A 26,550-nucleotide genomic window follows, 5' to 3' on the forward strand; every position below is an offset into this window, starting at 1 on the left:
ATTTTGAAGTTGGTTGTTAAGGCCTAAAAAGGTGTCTATCTGATGCAGTTTATCACGGCGAATCGAATGGAGCTATTTTTGTTTCCGTACGAGGTCTACAACTTCCAAAAAAAAAAACATTTTTTTAAATTTTTGTGTGTCGTGACATAAAATTTTGAATAAATCCCACATTTTTAACCGATTCTTCTAAAAATTGGTATGTAGGTGCACATAGACCACTTCTCTGACATATATTCCGGTTTTTTCGATACACTCAGAATTTTGGATTTTATAATTATTTTCCCAAAAAAAATCAGTTTTTTGAAAAAAATTTGGTCCAAAATCCAACATTTTCAAAAAACCGAGATAGCCATTTGATAGACAAAGTAGAATTACGGATAACCTTTTTGTTACGTCTTGATTCCTTTAAAAATGAAGATGTTAGCGGCGTTTGAAATTTTGCCGTTTTTGAGGCGAAAATGGCGAACATGACGTCACTAGAACGTCAATTTCTCAAAAATTTTCCGACGGATTTCGCTCAAATTTTCAGGGAACGTGTCAAATTGATGTAAAAAAATGTACTGAAAGTTTGGCGGCGCTGCGCGCCGCCGTTTTCGAGATATTGCAAAAATTCGCGAGGGGGGGGTAAAATTTCCCCCCAGCCCCGCGCGGGTTAACCCGCGAGTTGCTGGGGGGTGTTAAACGTCCCCACTTTTTTCGCCGGGCCATAGCATAAAAACGGCGCGCCGCAGGCGCGCCATATTTTGGGTACCTGTAGGGAATTGATTGAAGTTTATTGTGACAAAGTTTAAAAAAAAATCGGTCGGAAAATTTTTGAGATATCGAGGTTTTGGTGACGTCATGATTTCTGAGTTTTCGACCAAAAACGGCATATGTTCAAAAAATCATATAAAATCACAGAATAGACATAAAGACATGCCGTAAACGCCATTAAACTGCCAATACCATGAACAATCAAATGGCTATCTTCGATTATTGATTATTGTTCCGCATTTTCCAAAATCTTGAACTGAATCTTGGCAATTTCTCGTGACTATTTCACGACCATGATACGTGCATTTCTTAAATTGAACTTTTTAAGCCAAACACGTACTTATATGATAAAATGAATGTCACCATCGTGTTCTACGCCCCAAATTACCCATAAAACATGTGTCACAGGCTGCGAATATCAGTTTTGATTTTCGGGGATATTTGCCTGACCTGTCAGGTTGACCTGACCTTGACCCTGACCTATGCTTGACTGACCCCTACATGGAGCTGACACTCTTGTAGGCCTTATATGATGGATTGTGCACCGTTTTGACAGAGTTTATGACGAGAGGCGCCCATTACGAAGTCCTGAAGTCCATGCTACTGAAAGCCCGATTTCAGGTGTTTGACCTGACCTTGACCCGACCTGTGACCTCAAAATTCATCTTTAAAGTACTCATCTGAAGCGTCTCGTCGCGTTATTTCGTTTGCCGCCTCGTGCGTTTCGCTGCGCCTATTGGTTCTCGAGTTATCGGCTGGGGGCGTTTAACGCCCCCCCCCCCCCCCTAGCAAACCGTGGGTGGCAAAATACCCCAGCAACTGCCGGGTTAAGTGACTAAGCGATGCTGGCACCAGGAATGTGATGTCAAAATGATTGTACATGACATGCACTATATCCTCTTATTCGACTTCTCGATGCTTTCATGACTTACGCCCCGATGGCGATCCACCTGACGCCCTCGGTGGCAGCACATGCTGCCAAACAGCCGACGATGTCCCGCCTTGCCCGCTCTGTCTTCCAAGTGACGTGTCTTGGCTTATCGTGCTCCCACGACACACTCATATTTCCTGAAACACAATGGCCGTTTTCACGACGGGCTATCTAGCGAATGCACCTAACTTGACCAAATCTGCACCAAATCTCTTTTACAATAAATATCTTCGTATCATGAATTTATTTCACGATTTTACTTAAAAATAATGTACAAAAAAGAAAAATGAGGTGTATTAGCATCTGTGCAATCCAAACGAATAACCTTTATAAAACACATTGAACCTAATTTTACCAAATCTGCACCTAATGTGCACCAAATGTGCAACCAGGTAGCCGTCGTAAAAACGGCTAATATGTTATAGAAGAATTATTGTAAATTGACTATCACAGCAATCCAGAACTGAGATAAACTTATCCATAGCCTGTAAAGCATTCACAGAAGGTTACGCAGCATGCAAGCAACGCATGAGTTGGTAGATCTTACCTTTTAGCAAAAATTGTATGGCCTTGGTCCAATAACCGACATCGAGAACGGCAAATGCGTTGAGTCCAACGGTCGGATGATGGCAGGACTCCACTGGTAGAGCTGTGATGGATGAGGTCCTGTTGCTAACAGAGCAGTGACACCCGTCTCTAAACGGACAGAAGGGGAGAGCAAGTGAAAGAGCGAGAGAGAGAGAGAGAGAGAGAGAGAGAGAGAGGGAGAGAGAGCGAGAAAAAAAGAGAGAGAGACACACACACACTCTCGTAGTATTTACCTATTCCCTTTTGACATCAGGCAAGGGAGGGGATATAATTTCATGAACTTTGACGTAGACAGTACGGGAATCGACGTAGTAGACGTAGACTCACGTAGAATCACCAGTATGACTCCGCTCTGAAGCCTGATTTAGATAAATTGCAGCCAGTTGCTATTTGTTTACATTTTTCAACTCACTCCTATTCCGACATATGGCCACTGCTAGCTTACATGCACCAACGCATTTACAGACCGTTTATTCAACCCTACCTTCCAAAAGCGAGGTGTGGAGCGTGTGTCTTCCCACAGGCGAGCAAACACTGGCTGACCGTGGTGCCGGGGAGCTTGTTCCATCCAGTTGGCTTGGTACCGCAGCTCCATCCCACTGTTCAGAGCCAGACGAACCATGTCAAACACGTGCGATACTACTGAATAAGGCGAAAATGATTTCATGTGACGGATAATCAATCGATCTCATACCTATTGATAGATCATTTATAATTATATGGATAAAATCATAAAAATATCGCAGTTACGTAACACTTCCTAGTTAATCACCATGGATACTTTTTGAGTGATTATAGCCGTTTTCACGGCGGCCATCTGGAACACATTTGGTGTACATTAGGTGCACATTTGGTGAGGCTTTGGTCAAATTAGATTAAGCGTATTTCTTACTATAATAGCTATCAGCTAGAGTTGCACTATGGGCCTACATGCCTGCCTTGTCAAATCATTCGACATTATCATCGATTAGAACACTGAAATAAATTCAATATATGAAGATATTTGTTATCAAAGAGAGTAGGTGCAGATTTGGCGAAAATTACGTGCATTCACCAGATAGGCTGGCGTGAAAACGGCTTCCATCGCCCTAATTCAACACATCAGTTTTCATAGACGCACCTGTTTTGAACGTTTCTCTATCATGAAGGAGAAATCCCTCCTTTTCCTGAAGTCGTTTAGAGTTTTGATCCCTCACCCAGTCATAGACGTTGAAATCAGCGTTCTCTTCGCGAATGCTTCCACATGCGCATGTTGCTCTGTCAAGGGAGATCAATCGATGTTAATAAAATGCATCAGTCCCTATCAAATTTCTTATGGCGGTCTCTCACATCTTAACCCGCGCCCTGGTGGGGTCTATTTATAACGCGACCTGGTGGGGGGGCTATTTTTTGCCCCCCTCGTATCTCCGAAACTACTGGACGGATCCGCAAAATTCAAACGGCGTTCGAAAGGCCTGTCAAATTTGTCGAAGGAAACCAAATTTCATTGACCTCGGGGTCACCGATGACGTCACAGGTCAGGTCAAAGATGAAATGTTTCACCGTTCACGGGTCTTCTATAGGGAATGCGCTATAACACCGAGGAAAACGCATTTTGTCGAGAATCAGCGATAGGGCGTCAGATGCCTAGTAGATATGTTGCTATTAGAGGTCACTGACAATACCAGGTCAGGTCACAGGTCAGGTCACCAAGGGTCACAGGTCAGGTCACATGAGCCCAACTTTACTAAGGTTGTGTGATGCATGTTTTATGGCCAATTTTTCATTTCCAACTCAATGGTGTTGGTTATAAGACTATCAGGTACGGCTTAGGTCACTTTCTGGTGAAGTTCAGGTCAAGGTCAGGTCAAGATCAGGCCAAAAAAGGTCAAATTTTAAAGTTGCTAGTTTTGCATAAAATGGGTATTGATTCGATGCAGCTCGTCACGGGGAGTCTAATGGTGGTCTTTGTTTTGCGCTACGGGGTCTAGAATTGCTAAATATTGAGTTTGAAAATTTGACGTCATCAATTTTGAACAGTTTTTTCGCTATAACTTCGCCAAAAAAGAGATATCAATCTCAAATTTGGTATGTGGATGGAAGGCGGTAAGGACTATCACATATATTCCGGTTTTTGCGAAATTCAAAAAACTTTTTGGATTTGTCGATTATTTTATCTAAAAAAATTATTTTTTGATTTTTGGGGGTCAAAATCCAAAATTTCAAAAATCCGAGATAGCAGTTTTGTAGCCCTGTTGATTTTACAGCTTTTATGTTTTATCATTTTTCTGTATTTGAAAAGCTATAGGCCTGACAGCTCTTCCCGCGAAACCTTTTTTTGGGTCGAAAACGGCAGAACATGACGTCACTCTGACGTCATTTTCGGCCAACCTATCATAGCCTTTGGAATTTTTTTTGTCACAATATGTAAAATTGACGTCCGGGAGGGTACTGAAAGTTTGGTGACGATCGGCGCAGCGGTTCTGGAGATATATCGAAGAGTCTGGAGGGGGGGGGGCAAAAAATAGCCCCCCCCCCACCAGGTCGCGGGTTAACATTAATAGTACATGCTTGCATGACAAAAAGGCATTCAGGTCCTGCATGTCATCAATATCGTATTGATGTCCATTAGCCCTCACCGGCCGAGGGGGGGGGGCGGATGCCCCCTCCCCCCATAGGGTTTTTTCGCGATAGCTCCGAACACGCTGGCGATAGAGAGCTGAAACTTGGCATACCTGACCTTTGATTCAAGCCGGATCTTTTGACACCAACCGCATTTTCGGGTCAGGTCAGGTCACTGACCTATGACGTCATAAGTGAACCTCTGCACGGTCTTCAGATGTCGCAACTTCGCAACGCCCTCACTGCCAGAGGAGATGTCACAGGGAAATGAAACTTGCAGGATCTAGTATCCATTGTGAGTCTCACAACTTGTATATCTCGGATTTTTCCTAAAGGTCATATGAGGTCAGGTCATTTTCGTGACCTCACCATTATAAGTAAATGGGGAAAAATGAAAACTGCTATTCTGGCGCCGGGAACGATCTCCAACTATCACAAGCACACAGAATCGTGATTTGATGCACTCCTTGGAAGGTTAGATGCGTCACTTTTGCAATGTTGACCTTGCGTGACGTCATTTATGACGTCATCAAGGTCATATTAGTTTTTCGTCAATACCTCTGGATCAAATTGAGCTAGCGAGTCGGGGAAGCCACCCATGGACTCAGGAAGACCTGCCGAATCGAATGATATGCGACATGACTTCTTTCGACCAACTTCGTGACATGGGGGTGCTGACCTGACCTTGACCTGAGGTCAACACCCCAAGTTGACCTGACCCGAACAAAAAGTATATCATTCGACGCGCCTGAGCGAGGCAAACACGATGCTGCCAAAATCGCGGCTCTGCGGCCGTTTTTTGCGAAGTTATTCACCAAAAACTGAACCGTACCTTGGGGCACTTGACCTGACCTCAGAGGTCACCGGTTGTGCTACGACCTTAAAATCGGGTACCAATCTCTGCGTGACGTAACGGCGCACACGCTCGTTTTTTCCGCGACGCGCTAGCTCCACCAGGGGCGAAACGGCGAGGGGGGTCGTACCCGTCCCCCCCCCCCCTCGGCCGGCGCGTATGTAGAAAACCAATAGGTCCGGCGAGGGTTAGTCACCATTGGACAAATGGACAGGTCAGGTGATATTTGTTACGCTCCATAACATCAGACCTTTCTCTGAAGAGGACGTTAACGCAACTGACAGTGCCGAAGAACTCACGTGCCAACGATGACGAACCGATCGTGGCAGAGCATCAGGCAGTCCTGGAGTGTCACCGCGTATCCTGGAGAGCGCCACTGCAGCTCCGAGGGGATGTCCGACACCCACCAGAGCCGTGCCTCTGCCAAAGACAGTCTGCCAGCTCAGACTCACAATCAAATCAGACTGTTATAGACCTTCAGCTGAGAGGGATGTCCGATTGTCACCCACTATCGGTCTCTGTCATTGTATCTACCTCTGTCTCTGTCTCTGTCTGGCATCTATCGTCTGTCGTTTGTTATCTATCCTCTATCGTCTGTCTGTCTGTCTGTCTGTCTGTCTGTCTGTCTGTCTGTCTGTCTGTCTGTCTGTCTGTCTGTCTGTCTGTCTGTCTGTCTGTCTGTCTGTCTCTCTCTCTCTCTCTCTCTCTCTCTCTCTCTCTCTCTCTCTCTCTCTCTCTCTCTCTCTTCTCCTCTCTCTCTCTCTCTCTCTCTCTCTCTCTCTCTCTCTCTCTCTCTCTCTCTCTCTCTCTCTCCAAGCAGATAGCCGTGACTCACCTCGTGAAAATGAGTTGCTGATAGATACATTGAGCATGTTAATATTTGATGACTTGATTAATTTTAACGGTGTTTGAAACGATTTGAAGGGACGACATTGCCTTTCACGCAGCTTGGCTAGCTTCGGCTTGCATTGTTTGTTTTTCCTGAAAAAGTGAGCAGAATGGTGTGGATGCGATGCTTTTAAATGGAGAGTCAAATGACGAAGTGACCCGTTCAAGGACACGCTAGGAAGTCACCGTTTGCTGGACTGCCAGTTACGGTAAAGGCATTTTTCCGGTCTCGAATATTTTTTTCTCGACATCATAGCCATAAAAACAATTCAATGAATAGACCTTGTAACAAAAAAAAAACTTCCTTCATAAAAGCCCAACCATAGACCACTATATACCGGTATATAGTGGTCTATGGCCCAACATATTAAGTTTTTTCTCTTGTAAAACTGACTCAAAAACCATTTTAACTGAAAATATTGTCAACAATTTTAGGGTCAGTCACTTTAATTAATATTCCCAAACTGATTGATTTTATTTTTTACCTTCCTTCAATATTTATTTGAGTTATTACAATGACAGACAAATATTTTTAACAGACGTGTATAAAAGTGTAATATCATCTTCAATACATTAAATATATACGTTTAGCTGATGCATGAACAAAACTGAAATCAACTCCGCCGAGTTTGAAGTTAATTACATAACTGTCAACAACGATAATGTTGCGGCTTGTGACTAGATATTTTACCGGCATGCTTCCGTGATGTCCTTGTCAGCTGAATCCTCTTGTAACATAAGTATTGAGGAGAAGCCGTTGGGGCAGACTTGCTGAGACGATGTTTCATTTAGTGGTGATAATATCTCACCACGTTTCTGGGCTTTATTTGTCTGCATTTTCCTCTCTTTCTTGGAAGTTTCCTTAGCTGAAAAAGTCAGACATGCTCGTTTAGTATATTGTGTCACGGTAATTGCCTAAACCGAAAAGAACGTCCTTACAGAAACTGCACTTCTATGCGAGAGACATACAAGTAATACGGCCATCCAAAACTCTTACACGATACTTCTTCCATCAATTATTTGCGCTTTCATTTATCATCAGCTTACAGAAGCCAATTGTTTGGTGTGCAAATCGACTCACCTTTTTTCCTCAGCACACAATAGCGTACATCGGGATCGAAGATGTAGGAATTGCCACAGTCCTCTAGCGTAACTATGTCGCCCCTGCAGCGGAAGAACTTTTGCGAGTTGTGAGACACGGGGAAGTTCCCGTATCGCGTGACGCAAGGATCTGTGATAGCAAGGGTGAAGTCAGTGGACTTTGTATAAAAAATAGCGCTTTTTAATTAAATAGCTTTTATCGAAGCAATGGAACATATTTACGGTGGAAATAATGCGGTGCTTTTTATTGGTGATTTTCCTAGGCATATCTACGATTCCAATTATAATCATTAATTGCAATGTTAGTCATTATGATCATTTTTAGGTGTACTTCCTCCCACCGTTCGAGACATAGACGACTAATTAATGCAAAAATGGCAAAACTCTTCTCTGGCTGTGACTAGTGCTAACGTAATTAGGTAAATTGCTCCCAAGGAAATATGCCATACGACAGATGAAACATTGCTAAAGTGTTCGATGCTACGTTTTACAAATTGCAACATACCGATAAGTTATCAAAGAAATGGGGGGGGGGGCAGATAACAAACCGATGACACTTTTGTAAAAAAAAAACACTCAAATTAATTTGTTACGTCCTTACACTTTCTCATCCGGCTGTAAGCCATCACCAAACGGCTGCACTCATCTCCAACAACGCCTGGACCACCTGAAATAAGCTTGGATGAGTGACATTTGGTATGTCACCATATAGTCAAATTCTAGACCGGTTTAGGGACGACTCAAATGCAGTCGGGATTATCAACGTTACATCAATCCGCTTTACAACTACCGGGCTTCTAAAAAAAAGTTAGACGATTTTATAAGTAACGTATTGAAGGGTGTATCATTGTAACAAAACATAATTGGGTATCACCTAAAAGCCTCATCAAAGACATTTCGTTTGAGGGGATTTCGATCCTCGGCAGTCGCCTTTCTTAGCCGCACTGAGGTCATGTTCGAGATGATTCCCTTTTTGCTCGATGCACAGTTTAGCCCGGCGCAGCACGACCTCTGCTGCAGCACGACCCACGGAAAGCTACAGACGGCACACCGCTGACTTCACTGCATCCTTATGACCTTCGGAATTTTTTGGGTGGTTTTGGTACACCTGGGACTTGAGGTGGTGCTATACGAAAAAGTGCGGTGGCGTTACGTTCGGAGAATTCGCCGATCACGGGCGTGTCTCGAACCTCGAGATCACGCGCTGCCCGATGCGCTCCCACAGCCCCTCCCGGATTTCTTTAGCGGTATTGGTGTGGCGCTGTCTTGCTGGAACCATTGGATCTTAAGCGTTTCCGGATCTCTGCTCATCCTGATATTGCAGAACCCTCCAAAACGTCGCCAGAGCCACCCGATATCGCTGACCATTGACAGTCTGAGTAGCGCATCTCTCACACGAGTGGTGTTCGCCGTGAGCCTTTGATTGGGTTTATGGCCACCGCTGTGTTCCTTGAATTGCGTTAACCTATTGTTAACACTTCCTCGAGCCAGAAACTTGTCAATAATGTGGAAAATTGTGTTTCAAGATGCTGCTCTCTTTGCCCTAAAGTGTTTGCGGATCTTCCGTGGTATTGAACCGACCGACTTAGTCTGGAAAAGCATAATTTCACAAGTTTTGCTTTTACTTCCTAAGGCCACGGCTTCATTTTTTAAGCTCAAACCATGGTGTCATATAAATCTACGAAAAATTATCCGTTTTTCCACGTGCATTGATTTTGCTTAAATGTTGTTAGGGGTCCTCTATTCGCAAAATAAATCCGTCTAACTTTTTTGAGAAGCCCGGTATAACATATGTGATGACCTTCATTTTAATACGATATCTAGATTTGTTATGCAATACAAATATTACACCGTTGCATGTTTACAAACTGATTATATCACTGTGCTTGAAGAGGATTTTCTGCTTACATCCATGTACTAGAGGCCGACGATTATTGAATCCATGCCTCTTGATCTTCAAAAAGATAGAAAGCACCTGTTCACGCTCCGCCTGAGCGTTGGCCAGTGCAATAATGAATATTAGGCTTATGAATGCATCTGAGGAAAGTATTGGCATCAATTATACGATAATGATTGTCATCGCATCTTCTTATATGTTTCAATCACTCACAGCAGCAGATAAGTGGTTTGGTTGAAAATTACAGAAGAACAGATAACGTTGTGAAGCTGCTATCAATGGAGCAGTATTTCCAGCGTCGCTAGCAAAACATTTGAGTGTTATTCTTATAACTTGATGGCAACAGAGCATTGCAGAGTTTAAAATAAAATGTTATTCTTCATCTATAAGAATGCGGCTAAGAATCTATAAGAAATCTGCAAGAAATGCTATAAGAATCTATAAGAAATGCTATTCTTCATACAAGCGCCCAGCGCTTGTATGAAAAAAGTGTATCAATAATGTGTCATGTATCAGAAGAAAACGGATTTTTACTTACAAGAGTATGCCCTGCATGCTGTTTGTGTTCTCATCATTCTTATGACGCCAGCTGTGACACTCTGCATTTGATCTCCGAGGAACGACCTGTTAGCAATTGCAAGCATTTTAGCACGAAAATAAGGGTTCACATGAAATGTAAAGTTGATAAAACGACACTGAACGTTGCAGTCGGACTGGCTAACATTCTCGTAATTTAGGGATAAAAAAAATGAACTTGCAACATGACATTTTAAATTACAAACGCTAGTGAAATAGGAAATGCATATGCAAACACTAATCCCTTGCTTGAAAACCTAACAATGCGAAAGCAAAACAAACCAAACCAGCGGTTCGGGTCACCTCACCTGCACTCTCTGCACGTGCTGCCTGCAGTGGGACAGAGCTGGTCATGCAGCGCCGCACCGCAGCACCCCGATCACCCTCCGGACGTGGGCGGTGCGGGGCAGCTCACCTTTGCCGGCCAGCAGAGGGGCGGCACCCGGGTGGAGGGGGGGGGGGGGGCTGACATTTCGGACCGGGTCACCGAGGCGATGACAGCTCGCTGGACGGTTGTGACGTCACTGACGTCAGTCAGCAGCGCCGTTACGGTATATCAGCTTGGTTATTGGAAAAAAGCGGGAAAACAGGTGTAGGGGGATTCGGGGTTATGGCGACACCATAAACATTTTTCATCATAACTCAACTATTTAGTTAAGTTCGACTATGCTTTTTGGTCCATTTGATTGCCAACGAAACAGGCTATGAGATGACAACCTGCTTTAGTACGGCAGGTAATCGATGAGACGTTGAGAGCCTGACGAAAAAAAAGTGGTGAAAATTTTACATGCCGAAACACGTTGAGCAATGCCTGCACGAGGTACAATAGCTGCGACCAACCCAGAAAATAAAGTGAAAATTCTGAAACGGCACCTTTCTTCAGCAGCAAACAGTTCGATGGCACCACGAACAGAGCTGCTTCTCTATACGGCCTTCAGCGCGTTTGTCATCGCTTCTGAAGGCCACAAGACCCCGTCCGTTTTGTTGACATAGGTACTTAGTTACGCGACGTCTGTAAGCATGAGAAAGTGTTATAATACCCGTTTTCACAACGGCCATCTGGTACACATTTGGTTCATATAAGGTGCAGATTATGTGCATATTAGGTGCATATTTGGTCAAATTAGGTTTATTGTGTTTCTTAACCCTAGAACGCCTAGGGGGGGGGGGGGTTGTATCAACCCCCCCCCCTGAGGTTTTTTCGAAGTGCACGCTAAACGGCTTGTCGTAGCGGGCTGACATTTTCAATACCCTCTGGGGCAACCTTTGCGCATCTTTTGCCGAAAAAAAATTGATCGGGTCATGTCAGGTCACGGAGTTATGACGTCATAAGAGGTACAGCCTCCGGCCGACAGTTACCAAACGTGTGCGCCGAATCCCTAGGTTTTCTGCCGGTGATACCCACATTGTTTGATGGATCATGATGAAACTTCCCATGCATGTTGGGGCAAGCATTGGCTACCGTGTGGTGCAAGAAAATTGACCGGGTCAGGTCAGGTCACGGAGTTATGACGTCACAAGAGGAACAGCGTCCGGTACTATTTTTGAAAAGCGCCCGAACCACTATTTTGCTAATTCTTGTCACCTCAATGGGAATATGCAGCAATATTAGCTTCTATAGGGAGCAAATGGACCTCCCAAATCCAAAAATACAATCAGATTTCAAAAATTTAAATTTTGATTTTTCGAATTTCTGCCGCCGACTGTGACCTTGCCGACTTCCGGCGCTCCCAACCCGCCATTTTTAGAGCTAGGGAAACGAAATACATACCAAACGATAGAGAATTGATCAAGGAACACGATAGTGAAGGTTTCAAGTCGATATCTCCCACCGTTTTGCCGCAATCGCCGCCGAAAGTTGAAAAAAGTCTATTTTTCCGAAAATTTGACCTTTGACCGGTCAAATATAGGTCAAATGTTGACCTAGGACCAAAAAATATACCACCAATCGCGAGATCTCGTTGAGAGCAATCCGTTGGTTTTTTCCGCTAAGCTCTACGACCTTCCGTTTCGAAACGCCAGGGGGGGGGTCGTAACAACCCCCCCCCCCCCTGGTTGTTCGTGCTATGAGAAATGGCCTGGTCGTGCGAGGGTTAAAAGCTGTCCGTTTGAGTCGCTCATAACCCTCATTTGTCAAAATAGGTATATATCACATTATTTTTGATGAAAACACAAATAAATTCATGATATGAATATGTTTGTTGTAAAAATAATATGCTGCAGATTTGGTCAAATTAGATTATCTGATAGACCTGGAAAAACTGTCCAGGGAAACCTAATTTTATTGACCTCGAAGTAACTGATGATGTCAGGGTCAGGTCAAAGTGAAAATTATCAGTATTTTGGCTTGTTCACAATTTAGGCTCTGGCCGCCGGCTCACAAGTCTGATCAGGCTCATCTTTGGTTAACGCACTCCTTGATATAGGCCTTAGATACCCTGAGTGTACTGAACTCATAGTTTGAATTTTCAGGTCAAGGTCAGGTCATCTTAGGTCACGTAAATTGTATATAATGTATCGGTCACGTGACGCATGTTTTATGGCCCATTTTACTAATAGATTTTAAGAACAATGTCGTCTGTGCCATTTCAGGTCATGTTCAGCTGAATTTACCGGAGGTTAGGTCATGCTTTCGGGTCAGGAAAAGTCAAATTTTGAGAATGAAAATTTTCAACAAAAAGGTGCTTATCAGATGCAGTTTGATCTCGGGAGCACGATTTTCAATGGCGGCGGAACACCTTCAATTAAAGGTAGAGTGCCAGCTTTCCTGGACCATATGGAGTTAATGACCGGGATAAGGAGAACCGGATTTTTAGAACTTATCCATACCTTCAAAACTCATGAAAACGTCTTAAATTCTTCAAATTTTGAGTACCCCAGTGCGAAATTCGCCCCGACGGGTTGTCGGTCGTACCCCAACCACATTTCACACCACTATGAACAATAAATGCACACACTAAAATCGCTATTACCGATAGGCTCATCCAATCAAGTTTCGATAAACCCGTTCATCATCATCTCCTGCGGTTTCGAACACGCCTGTTAGGTGGCTTCTGCTCATACTTTGTGGTGCGGTGGTGGTGCGTCGGGCCGCGCGCTCTGACTTCGGCCAAGAAAAATGCGTCAGCTGATCATTGTCATTTCTGCCAGATGGGTTCATAACTTAATAGACGGCTGTTTTATATCAATTATTTTACATAAAATCATATTTCAAACCATAAATTAATGTTCGACAGCCAAATAAAAGAAGCAATACCAATACAGGCTTACAGTTTAACCCGCGCCCCAGTGGCGGTCTCAGCCAACTTCGCCCTAGTGGGGGGGGGGGGGGGGGCATATGTTACCACCCACCTCTAACTCAAAAACTAAGAGGGATAGAAAGACGCGGTAAAAAGCAGTCGATAGCTCACAATGCGTACGTTTGAAAGTATTTCAGTCGTTTTTCATCTTAGAGCAATATTGGGGTCACCAGAGGTCATCAAAGGTCAAAATTTGCCAATGGTCATTATATTTTTCAGAAAACATGCCGTTATCTCAGGAACTATGGTAGCTAGAAAAACGCATGAAAAAGCAATCGATAGCTTTTAAACTCTTCTTTTGATAAGGTCATTATCAAAATTGACCTCAGGTCAACGGTTTGGCCTCCAGAGGGCAAAAACTCCAAAAATAGCTGTTTTTACGAAAAGCGTTTTTCGACAATAACTTTCGACTACAAAACGCCACGACATTTCTATTGCCAGAATCGTGTTCCTCTCGCCGAGACGCGTCGAATGAACTATAATTTGTCCTTGAAAGGTCAACTTTAAAATTTGACCTCAGGTCAAGGTCATGACCCGACCGGAAAAGGTCATGTTGCATATCAGTCGATGCGTCTCGGCAAGACAAACACAATGAGACCATCCCCAGCGTTCTATCTCTTTCCAATCGCGAGTTATTGGCAAAAATCTGTTTGTAGCCTCAAATGACCTCGGATGACCTTTCTAGAGGCTATCAGCAAAAATGACACCTTGGTCATCACGGGTGGTCCAAATCATTGTGATTCTGAAATATTTGGACTGTTCCTATGCGTACACACGGATCTAGAGGCATTTTCATTTTTCTCCATTGACTTGTAATGGAAAGGTCACGCCACTGACCTGACCTTAGGTCACGGATATAAAAAATCCGAGATAAACGAATTGTAGGCACCCATAATATCATGCAATCCACCAAGTTTAAAACCTTTCTGAAAAACACTGCCGGCTGGACATGACTGCAAACTTTTTTTTAGGCTTGGTCAGTTAACTTGACCTGGTGACCTGACCTGACATGACCTGGGGTCAAAAATTTCACACAATGTCCAAAATTGATGTACCAAAAGCTACGCCAAGCGGCGCGGCGCTACGCGCCGCGGTTTTTTATTCACACGCAAAAAACGTGACAGGGTGGTAACATATGCCCCCCCCCCCACTGGGGCGAAGGTTAAGTTCGACATTGTCTTGTCTACGATTAGACAGCTGATAACTCATTCCCGTAGGTCGTAACTCTATAATGACCTTTGCTTATTGTCACATGTGCGCCGCATTCGCGATTGCTGCCGACGCCTGTTTGCAGGTCAGCCCACTACAGTTGTTATACATATCGAAAAAACCGATAAACTTTTAGGCGAAAAAAACACTATTCCAGGCCCATTTTTGATTCTTTTGCGATATTAGGTAAAAACAGACTCACCTGGTTGACTCACCTGGTTGGGTTCCCAGTGTCAAGAAATGTAGATGGAAGGAAAGAGTAGGACAGACAGGAACCCTGAATCCTAGACGCGCCAGCCGAGGGAGATCTTTACTTGTGGTTGGCGAGCGCAGAAAGCTGGAATTTAGCGTCTTCCGTTGAGTCCGGCGTGTATGCATGTACAAACACACTGTGGTTTTTCACAGAGAAAAAAAATGAATGCAGTGCAGAGAGGCCGGCAGAATATGCAGCGCGCTAAAGTTTTGTATAGTTGTTCAAGTAACGTTAGACATAGGCGAACAAACTCCCATGCAAAGTGTCATGTAGGGCCTCCTTGAACCTAGATAGGTTTGGGGCACATACCACCTCTGCGGGTAGGGCATTCCAAATATGCATACACCTCACAGTGAAAAAACGCTTCCTGACATCTGTGCGTGAGTGCAAGGGAAAGATCTTGTGACAGTGACCTCTGGTGCGAGTTTGGGGACACAGGCTAAACAGTTCATTAGGAGCAATGCAAGACTTCCCATTGAAGATTTTCCAACACTGAATGAGATCAGCGCGTGTCAATCGACCCTGAACCGAATAAAAGTTCAGCTCCTGCAAGCGATCAGCGTAGCTCAATGAGGCTAGCCCATCGATTCGCTTGGTCCAACGTCGCTGAACCCTCTCCAAGAGTCGCATATCCTCTGTGTAGCCAGTGTACCAGACACAAGAGCAATATTCAAGCATTGGACGAATATGAGTAAGCAATAGAAACAACATGAATTCACGCGATCGGCAGACAGTCGACTTTAACAGATTCTGTGCCAAACCACTAGCCTTACGAACCACACCCCTGATGTGCTCGTGAAACTTTAATTGGCAGTCAATGGTAATGCCCAAGTCCAGATGGCTCTCAGCAGAAGGGATCTGTTGGCCGTCAAGGAAGTACTCTGGAGAGACTAGCTTTGATCTAGAGTTGGCAAATCTTAGCACGACACATTTATCTGAGTTCCTTCTAAGACCCCATGATGCTGCTGTGGTGTGTAAGAGGTCAATGTCTTTCTGCACATGTTGATAATGAGACAGTGTTGATAGAGCGGGAGCATGAGACACACAGGCATACATTTTAAGATCATCGGCGAAAATTTTATAACTGCTTGTTAATTAACTGTGAGGCTATGCTGTTCACATATACTAGGAACAGAAGTGGTCCAAGGACACTACCCTGTGGGACACCACTAAGGACATTCCTTGGCCGGCTCCTACAGTCCTTAACACAAACCTGCATCTCCCTGCCATATAGGAATGAGGAAAGCCAATCAAGCAAACGGCCATGGATACCCAGAGACCTCAGCTTAGCAATCATCAAATCGTGACAGACCACATCAAACGCCTTGCTGAAATCGAAGAATATTACATCTGTGACTCCACCCATGTCAGCTGCTCTCGAAACGGCGTTATACACAAGTAACAGCTGATCCATAGTTGACCTGCCTGCCCTGAAACCAAACTGGTTTGGTGTCAGTAAGTCATTTGATTCCAGGTAGTCACGAAGTTTGGCACAAATAATTCGTTCCATGCTCTTGCACACCACAGAAGTTAAACTGATGGGCCTGTAATTAAGTGGGTCATATCGTCGGCCTTTTTTGAATATCGGTATAACATGGGACAGCTTCCATAGGACAGGCAGTTGGCCTTCCTGGAGAGATCTGGAAAATATCATGAGTAAGGGACGAGCCAGTTCGGCAGCACAACTCCTAAGTACCAAGGGATTCAGTCTGTCAGGGCCCATGGCTGAGTGTGGGTCAAGGGCCATCAGCGCAGAGCAAATGTCTTCGGTCGTCAGGTCAACATTTTGAAGTGACCCGTCAAACTCCTGGTGAGGGGCAGGGTTGGTTGGTGAGTTAGTCGAATACACCGATGCAAAAGAGGTGGCAAACACTTCAGTCATAGCCTGGGCGTCATCACTCACTTCCCCAGATTGGAGAAGCAGGGGGCCAACAGATGGGCATCCCACCTTCCTGGATCTGATGTAGGAGTGCAGGAGTTTAGGGTTTTCAGCGGACCTCTCCATTAGGCTAGCTTCATACAGACTCTGGGATCTCACAGTAAACCCTTTTAACTCCTTATTGACAGAAGCAAACTCTTGATAGGCCATGCGAGACTCATGAGCTTTTCTCCCTTTACGTTCCCTTACTAATTTGTAGGTCTGCCATGCCCTGCGCCGACGGTGCATTAGACTAGTAGGGGGTCTCTTTTGCCAGGATGGTTTACCTCTGTTTGATGTCTGTTCAGGTACAAACTCGTCTGTCAATTCACAGATAAGCTTAGTAAAGTGGTTGAAGGAATCATTGCAATCACGATGTGCTAATTCAAGATCCCAGTCAATAGTCCTTAGACTCTGGCACATCAGTTCATAACGACCTCTGCTCCAGGCTCTCCTGCTCATCTGTGGGGGACCTGAGGGCACATTTGCACTTTGCATCTCAAATATATAATCAAAAAGAGTTGGGCAATGATCGCAACCTGGGAGTGGGGGACAAACCTCCAACAGTCCAAGGCGATCTGTCTCAGAAGTCAGTACCAAATCAAGGATGTTTCCTGATCTGGGGTAGGTTGGTTGGGTGACCCATTGGGTAAGACCGGCAAGGTTGAATAGATTGCAGAAATCTCTCTCGAGCATTGAACAGTTCTGAAACCCATTTGGAGCATCCCAGTCAGAAGCTTTTTATCCTAGGAAAAATAAAATGGGAAATCATTGGAAGGTGGCACACTACCTTTAATGGGAGGGGGGCACTGCCGACTTTTGGTCCCATTCTTTCCAATTTCCATACAACGCCCATAGGGCTAATGTTAAAATGTCAAAATCAAAGGGGGGCACGGTGCCCTGGTGCCCTCCCCGTTCCACCGCCTATGACTATGGTGCTATTTATGCTGCTCAACAATGTCAAAAACGTAGGGGAGAACGGGGTCAATTGTAACATTTTTTGCATTTTATCACTTGGTGCAAACACGTTTGCAGTTATAAAGTTCTTTCTTTTATTATCAGAAACTACGATGTGTTGTCTTTAAAATGCAGTTAAAACATTTCCGAAATAACTTCTTTTTCGGGTCAAAATTGTTGTCCGAAAAAGTCAATTCAGCCGTTACAATTCACCCCAGATACGGGGTCAAAAGTAACACCACCCGGGGACAATTTTAACATGTTAGCTTACAGGCTACAGCAACACAATTTTTTCCAAAACTTTGACTTAAAGGGACTATCCCACCTTCAAAAAAGTCCCGTTTAGGATTCAAAAATGATACTCAAGGTATTGTGACGAATTCTGCAAGTTTTTACGCGTTTTCATACTCTACTTTTTGAGATATTGCGATTTTTATATTTCATCGTGACGTCATTTAGATCGGATTTGTGACGTAATGAAGGATTTACTTCATGCCAATGAGGGGGGAAATTTGGCAGCAAATATATTTGCTTTCAAATATGACGCGGCTCACACAATAACAAAAGTGTCTCTGATTAGGCATTTTGTAGTTTGCAATATGATACCTTGATGATACCTAGTCAATGTACCTAAGTCTGTTGGATAAAAACGATAGCCCGACTCGAATTATAAATAAAGTGCGAGATTTCTGTAGCGGGATGTCGGGCTACTGATCAGTGTGTGTGCGAGGCTGGTCATTCACTGGCGGGCACATAGACTGCTACACATTACTAGGCATGGGTCACACAGGGTTGGTGGGCATTCACGATGGGATATTAAAAGGTTGCCTGATGTTTCTCTCTGCCTACGCTCCCTTCAAATCAAATTTATCAGTAGGCAACTGCAACCCATGCCCTGTTCCCAATACCTTAAGTAAGTGCGAGAGTCGCGTTGGCAGGCATATCACTCACAGGGGAGCGACATGTATAGACTTACGGCCTCGCTATCTGAGTCAAAGTCGGGTATTCTAGTTTCAATGGGAAGATGCGAAGTCCTACTATCCTTACAGCTTACAAGCTGAAATCAAGCTAGCATTTGACCCTGAGTACGAAATGTAATGAAAATTTAGAATGTATAGGTGCAAATTGGTTAATAATTAAGATTTAATTTCCGTTTAATATTCACCATCAAACACGTATCGTTGTACATATTTATGCAAAATAATTTATTTTAAATTAGCCTTCCAATTTACTCAGTTGCTCTCTCTCATCTGGATAATGTAGGGGGGCCTCTCTCCTCATTCGTCCTGGGCTCTGTTTGGTTCGCCCCGGTAGCAGGTCGGCTCTGTGCGGACTTTGATCGCTGTCATCCGCCATCGGTGTAGAGTGTAGGTAGCGAGGCCATATAGAGGCAAGTCAGTCTTTGGCGAACACACAGGCACTGCATCATTGGGCCTCACCGCCACAAAAAAAAACAGGGGGGCAGTTAAGCGTTTGTTCTGAGTTCCTCGGGTATGGTCCATCCCTGAGGATAATAGAAGGGTGCTAGGTGGTCGAACTGATTAACCTAAGCGCAATTGCTCCCGCAGACACTCATCCAGTCTCACACACTTTCACTCATCTGACTCAAACTTGTCCGTATTACCAAACTGCGACGTCTCGCTTCCCTCCCCTTTTTCTATCCCTGCAGTCGATCCCACGTCCTAAATTACCTCGGCTCTGGAGTACCCTTGGAACCTTTGAACTTCCACTCTGCCTATCGGAGTTTATCGAAACACATCAATTAATTCTACACGTTCCGCCTAATGGGCCCTTTCTACTCATCGATGGTCTACATTTGGGATCAAAAAGCACGTCTTACTACGTATCATCTCGCGTCTTACTGCATCTCCCGACGACTTACGGCGTATAACTCGCGCCTTACAGCGTCCTTGCCCTATAACGACTAAGTGACGACTTACAGCGTATAATTCGCGTCTTATGGTATCGTCCCTCGATAACCGGCGTATAATCGCGACTTACGGTGTCTCTATCCGATCACCGGCGTATAATTCGCGTCTTACCGCGTCCTTGTCCTATGATGACGACGTGACGACTTACAGCGTATATTTCGCGCCTTATTACGGCTGGCACCGCTTTAATGCGTATTCGCGACTTACGGCGCGTACCGTCCTGGAACCGGACTAGCGTCTTACGGCGTAACTTTCCGAGGCACCTCGTATTAAACTGCCGTCGCAGCCTACCTAAATAAACAAATGCACAATGTCCCCCAATTTACCCGACTCACCGCGATGTGGATCCGTTCATCGACTAACTGCGGTCACTGGGTTACCATTGTATCGCATATAACGTTCTCTGCCGCTCTGCCGATGGCATCCACCCTGCCAGTGATGGATACGTCCGAGCTTGACGCAGGCCCTTCCTATATTTAAATTTTACCCGAACTCTACTGGAGTTATTCCCGAACCTATCGAGGTGTAAGTACCAGTGAGGGACCTATGTTCGCGACTTACGGTGTCTCCCCGACTACCAGCGTATCGCGTCTTACGGTGTCTCCCCGACTACCAGCGTATATCGCGTCTTACAGTGCCGCCCTCCGGTCACAAGCGTATGTTCGCGCTTTACTGCGTGCTCCTAGGTGTCTTAGTGTCCCGTTCCCGTCTTCTCTCATGTAACTAGACTTGGACGTTTTTTTCAGGTCCCTTCTCCCCCCAATGATGCGTCCTTACCGGCAGAACTTAACGCGCAGGGGCGTGGTCGCATGCTCCTTCCTCTCTTTTCACCCGGGCTCAACACGTCCTATTATGTCATATGTTTCATTTGTGTCATAACTGGGGCCTCGTTTCTAATCTTAGGTTCCTGGTTATATGTGCGAGAATATCATGCCTACGTGGTGGGCGAATCGTGAATCCTCCAGCCTTCGAAAGGTGTCTCCCGTTCCCGCCTGAGTGACTGTACATACGTGTAGCTGCGTGTTCGTCGTAAGGGTGAGAGAGAGAGAGAGGGAGAGAGAGAGAGAGAGAGAGAGAGAGAGAGGGAGAGAGAGAGAGAGAGAGAGAAAGAGAGACAGAGTCAGAGAGATGAAAAGAGAGAGAGAGATAAAAAGAGGGAGAGAGAAAGAGGAAGCGAGAGAGAGAGGAAGAGAGAGAGGGAGAGAGAGAGAGAGAGGAAGAGAGAGATACGAAGGAGAGGGAGAAATAGAGAGAGAGGAGAGGACGTGAGAATCAAGTCAGAACAAGACTGGCAGTGGAGGTATACCTAATCAGAGTCAGTGGTGCTTTACCGAGCACGGCACCTCCTGTTGAATACCGCGAGTAAAGGCCCCTGGCCCTTTGTTACGAATGGAACGCCCACCAGCCCGACAGATACCTATTAGCGTTGTCCACAACAAAACCATAATCGTCACACTACGAAACCATCATCGTCATGCCGATACCGAATGAAGTATCTAATCACGAAATTACCGAAGCCACACACAAAAAAAAGATTACCAACCTTATGCCGAAATTGCTGCTTATTTGACTTAAATAAGTCGCAATTACAATAACACCTTCTCGTGTGACGTCATCCATTTTCCACCATAAGGTACCGCACGGTAGCGTTCGGTGTATCATGCGCAGTATTCATAATAATCCAATTCCAAACTACCGCCGTTCACTCGGAGCCGGAATCAGCCCGATCCCGTCTCTCCCCTTTGTTGACGGCGCGAGGGATACCAGCGGATCATTAGTGAGCCAGGTCCGGCCGCTGCCGGCGGCCTCCGAGACTGTCCACCGGCCCGCGACACTGTCCGCTGACCCCAGTTCGTGGGCGCACCTCCGCTTGGTTGCTATAAATATCTTCCACCGAACGCTCGTTGTTATCGGTGCGGAGAAGCGAAAGAAAAAGAGAGGGGAGAGAGAGAGAGAGAGAGAGAGAGAGAGAGAGAGAGAGAGAGAGAGAGAGAGAAAGAGAAAGAGAAAGAGAGAGAGAAAGAGAGAAAGAGAAAGAGAAAGAGAAAGAGAAAGAGAAAGAGAGAGGGAGGGAGAGAGAGAGAGAGAGAGAGAGAGAGAGAGAGAGAGAGAGAGAGAGAGAGAGAGAGAGAGAGAGAAAGAGAGAACTAGCGCTAGTAGACCAGCACCCAACAGATCATACACCAATAGGGCTTCATACCGATTGACCGGCGCGACGGACCGGTTTATACATAAATCGCCGTGTTTATTTGCAACATGACCAAACGTAACTGATTAACTGCTAAAAATTTTAAGAGATAAGATAATTATTAACATTTCCAACCGAGCTTATAAGTTCACTTCTAAATTTGATCGAACATGCTCGTACTAATTATCCATGACATTGCCAAAATTGGTTCATTGCGAAAGGGTAAGCTAATTGACCACAAATATAATATTGTTTTCAATGTGTTGATCGTACATAAAATGCTACATCGGAACCCGTTTCGCTACTCTGTATCTTACATGAGTCCCCCCGTAGTCAGGATGGTGACGTCATCAATCCGGCTCGGTGTCCAGCGGCCCGCACTCCCTTCACACCGCGCCGGCCGCCATTTGCGGGCGCCCCCGCGTCGAGCGGGCCGGCCGGCGACTGTGCGCCGCCGCCTGGCCGGAGCGTCCCCTCCCCCTGCGTGTCCTTCCCCCACTACGCATTCCGAGGGGTGAATCGGCGCGGCGGCTGGCCGTCAAAACATGGGACCGGCAGCGCGGCCGCCGAGCGAGACACGGTCACTGGGGCGCTGGAGCCCATTACTTGTCAGTGAGGAGCACTATCCTTTGTCGGCTGTTGGTGATCGCAATGCTATCAATTACCTAATTAAGTCATACGTCATAATCGTTCGTGGCATGAAAAGATGATTTAAATCGTATGCAAGAACAGCAACACGATAAATGTTAGATGCAGGCTAGCCGAAGTAAATAATTTAACATTTATATTCCTGCGAGAGAAAAGTACCGATGTTCAATGTACAGACAAGCGTCGTTTTCCATTTCATTAAATCCTAGTTATTTCTACATATGTAAATGGACAATAGCAGTTGACGTTAAGCTAAAGAAGAACAACGACAACAAAACATATTTATGCTTTCGGAAGCGAAGAATAATCACAATGGATGCGTTAGATTAACCAGCAACCCTTCATTAATAAGGACCAAATCATGAATTTATCAGCCTGCGTGCCAAATTCTATAATCGGTTGCTAAGGATAGGTAAGAAATAAACATATATCTCAGACCTACAAAGAGCTGATGAATTGGTCTCGCTCTCAAATGTTTGCCGGGAATAACTTGATCAACTGCTGAAAGTTCCTTATGAATATCGTCGTCAATTTACACCAAAGGTAGCGGAAACTTATCTCCTAACAAATGCTTCTGGATGAAAAAGCATTTAATAAAACAGTGCAAAGAGGTACCACCTAAATATGCAGTGTCAGATTCGTGTTTCGCTGTCGTACTCGCGGCTTCCCCGTGACATTCCTGGGTTTCCCGTCATATTGATCCGTCATCAACACATCCTCATCAAAAATGTGGTTACATTTTACTACGCTATGTATTTACAATTAAAGGAACCAGACAGATTCAACGTTAAAAAATGTAATTCCTACGCGATAACTAGGACAGCTTGTCGTTAAAAAATATGTTCAGCGCGAAAAGCTAGACAGTTTCGTCGATTAAATTACCAACCTTTCCTTCATGATTCACAATATCCAAACATGGCTAGTGGCTACCCAATTATAAGCATTTATGAAAATTATTGTGGTCGACAATTTACAGAATCAGACAGCAGATAGCGCAGTTTCCGTTGAATACACCCCCCCTTTTTGTTTAACATTTTAAACATCCTAAATAAATCCCCTAACTGTGCCCAGACCAATATTGAAAAGAATCCCCTTTATAAAAGATCAGAGAGAAACATCAGTGGGTCGGAGCTGGGCAAAGGATAGAAGGTTAGCAGCCCAGCGCCCGACCAGATCCTGGCCAAACCTTGCCTGAGCTGATGGTGCAGAGGCTGCAGGTGGCCAGCGGCTGCTGCTGCTGACATGGCTGGCGGTCCAAGGTGGTCGGCCGCCCTGGTCTCCTCCGTCGCTGCTGGGTTGCAGACCCCGACTCTTCTTTCAGCGCCGCCCGGTTGACGGGCCGTGCGGCCGGCAGGGCCGGCCGGGCCCCGCCGATGGCCTACCGCTGCTGATGAGCCCTCCGCCTGTATTGCAGGGCCGTCCGGCCACACGGGCCGTCCGGCCCAGCCGACGTCCTGGCCCGCCGCTGCTCAGCTCCCGGTCCCGATTCTGACTCCCCCCTCCTGGCCTCGTTTTCCCTCGGCTCTCCAGTGCAGCTGCCTCATGGCTGACAGAGGCGTCCTCAGGTACTGGTGTTCGTCCTGCTCTTCGCGTGGTCTCCTCCTTCTCCTCCTTCCTCCGCCTCTGCGCCCGGGTTGTTTTGACGGCCGGGTCCCCTCTCGCCCCGGCCGTACCCTTTTGGTCCGGCGTGGCCCGGGGCTGTTTGCCGGCGCGGCGGTGCGGTGAGGCCAGCGCCGGCGCCCAAACCCCGGTGCACACGCCGTCGTCGCCATGAGAGAATGTTGGAAAATTTGCGTTAAAAATGTAGCGCGCCAGCGTTACATTTCCCCGGCGCCGATTTCAACTTATTCGTAAAACAGGTCGAACGCGTGAAACGGCTGATGACGTCATCAAATGGCCGTTAATAGTTAAGAGATAGGGCCTTAGCTAAGGCCCACTTTTCAAATGAAGGGAACGAATTTCTTTAACACCACGAAACTGAGGATATTGCGACCAGGATATATAGTGGTTTCTGAGCCTGGCCGCCAACTTGGCTATCTCAACTCAGAACTAATGCAAAGGTGGGACAGTCCCTTTAACGAAAGATATTGGACACTTCTTCATCTTCACAGACTTGGTAGGCACGGTTCTTCTCAGGAAAAAAGGCTTAAAACCTCGCACATATGCAGGTTGGATGGACCTCCTCTCCCTCGGTTTTTCGCAAATAAATCGCGTAAAAAGCTGCCGATTGCGATAAAACTTACAGTTCTCTTAATTCTAGTAATGTTTCATCTTCCTTGAAAATTTGACGACTTTGACATAATGGCCACTGTCCTATAACCTGTTATATTTAACCCTATTAGTGGCAGGGGGGGTTGTTTTTATCCACCCCTCAGGTTTTTCGGGAATATCTCCGAAACCGCTGAAGCTACGATGCTGAAATTTTCTGACTTTTCCTAAAACTAAATTGGGCACATTCCCTGAAAATTTCAAGTTCATAACTTAACCAGGGGCGGCTCCAGAGCACTGGGAATTGGGGGTCCTATTCGTGAAGCGAGTCATTTGGGCGAAGATCACGATGCTGCACCAGTTTTACGAACAGTGAATGAAAGGTATCATGTGATAACATATACAAAGTTATTGTGCATCCTCTTTTGACACGTTTTTGCTATAATAGGCGGATCCAGGCGTCCAAAAAGGGGGGTTATTTTTTACCTCCCAACATAGGTGCCCTGACACCGCCTATGCATGACCAATACAATTTTAGTCGTTCTCTCATAAGAAAATTGTAACATAACAAGACCATTGCCACCCTTTTTAGAAACAGTACCAACAAAAACCTTATTTACTATACTTTTTGTGTACCCACAATCTCAATGATCTGTATCCGCCTATGATTTTAGAAAATGCATATTTTTAGGATCCATGTGAATTCCTGGTTCATTCTCTATCGATCGGCAAAAGTTGCGTTAAGATTGGTTCAGAAACCTGGCCGTGATAAACAGTCTAAAATGTATCTGCAATTTGCCCGTTTTTACCCCCCTCTACCCCCCTATTGACATTTTTTAATTTTATTTTTTTTAGAAATGTAGATCTCGTTGAGCCAAATCGAATGCCGTTTGAATTTTGAAAATCGGCCGGTTAGATCTCGAGATATCAAGGGGGGTCGTAAACAGACCCCCCCCCCCTGCCACTAATATGGGGTAGCCAGGAGCCTGCCACTAATAGGGTTAACCCCTGCAAAAAATGTTACAATTGTTCCCGTCGCGCCTTGACATATTTTAGACGAAACTGGCGCAAAAAAGATGTTGCATGTACAGTAGGTCTATTAAAAAAGTCCCCAGCACCAGTGGGCGCTGCCTTCGCTGAGCCGAACCCCCGTATGCCTGTCCCGTATCGCGCCGGTATCAGGTCAGGTAGGGTCAGCGGGACCGCTCGGTCCGGCCCGCGGGCGGTGGACGGGCGGCCAGTAACGCTTTCCGCCAGCCAGCTGTAGAATCCAACAAACGAGACGGCCACCGCTCAGCGCAGCGAAACCGGTGTTAAAGAATGGCAGTAGATGTTCATGGCCACAATGATTATGAGATAGTCATTGTTAGCCCGTGCCCCACAGGAATGCCTAGACTCTCACGCCCTGTTGGAGGGGAAATGGGGATTGAGCATCATTCTTATAACTCAGCTTTGGACATTTAAGTGGTATTCGAAGTAGCGTCGAAAGTAGCAAAAAGAAGAAAAATACTTCAGCCAATTTTAGATCGGTTCAGAGCAAAAGGTCATGTCACCAGAGGTCATCGATGGTAAAATTTTGCTTGGACAGGATGCATTGTGCGCACCGGTGCATTGGGTTTCCAATTTCCATGGAAACATCAACAGACTCGGAAGCTCTTAACGCTAGCGTGGAGCCGAATTCATATCAACCGCCGCTACAATGCATGGCAGCGCAGCGCAGCGTGCTGCAACGCGGGGCCGAGTTGAAACAC

The 26,550-nt window shown here is 45.5% G+C and overlaps 1 protein-coding gene across 1 annotated transcript in view; it reads right to left on the reverse strand.

The window, feature by feature from the left end:
• The window catches only part of LOC122383525, a 55,267-nt gene extending 30,857 nt beyond the window's left edge, over positions 1 to 24,410 (reverse strand). The window contains exons 1-13 of the mRNA XM_043370033.1: positions 23,974 to 24,410; positions 10,497 to 10,518; positions 10,151 to 10,236; positions 9,624 to 9,752; positions 8,317 to 8,382; positions 7,696 to 7,845; positions 7,306 to 7,480; positions 6,562 to 6,707; positions 6,026 to 6,146; positions 3,393 to 3,529; positions 2,757 to 2,871; positions 2,232 to 2,380; positions 1,686 to 1,821 (exon numbers count right to left, since the gene is read on the reverse strand). Of these exons, the coding sequence (XP_043225968.1) occupies positions 1,686 to 1,821; positions 2,232 to 2,380; positions 2,757 to 2,871; positions 3,393 to 3,529; positions 6,026 to 6,146; positions 6,562 to 6,707; positions 7,306 to 7,480; positions 7,696 to 7,845; positions 8,317 to 8,382; positions 9,624 to 9,752; positions 10,151 to 10,217 (1,391 nt within the window). The 5' untranslated portion in view covers positions 10,218 to 10,236; positions 10,497 to 10,518; positions 23,974 to 24,410. The remainder of the gene's footprint in view (positions 1 to 1,685; positions 1,822 to 2,231; positions 2,381 to 2,756; positions 2,872 to 3,392; positions 3,530 to 6,025; positions 6,147 to 6,561; positions 6,708 to 7,305; positions 7,481 to 7,695; positions 7,846 to 8,316; positions 8,383 to 9,623; positions 9,753 to 10,150; positions 10,237 to 10,496; positions 10,519 to 23,973) is intronic.
• Between the last annotated feature and the right edge of the window lie 2,140 nt (positions 24,411 to 26,550).

Source organism: Amphibalanus amphitrite, unplaced genomic scaffold (genome assembly GCF_019059575.1).
Source record: "Amphibalanus amphitrite isolate SeventyFive unplaced genomic scaffold, NRLGWU_Aamphi_draft 000166F_arrow, whole genome shotgun sequence".
NCBI classification, from domain to species: domain Eukaryota; kingdom Metazoa; phylum Arthropoda; class Thecostraca; order Balanomorpha; family Balanidae; genus Amphibalanus; species Amphibalanus amphitrite.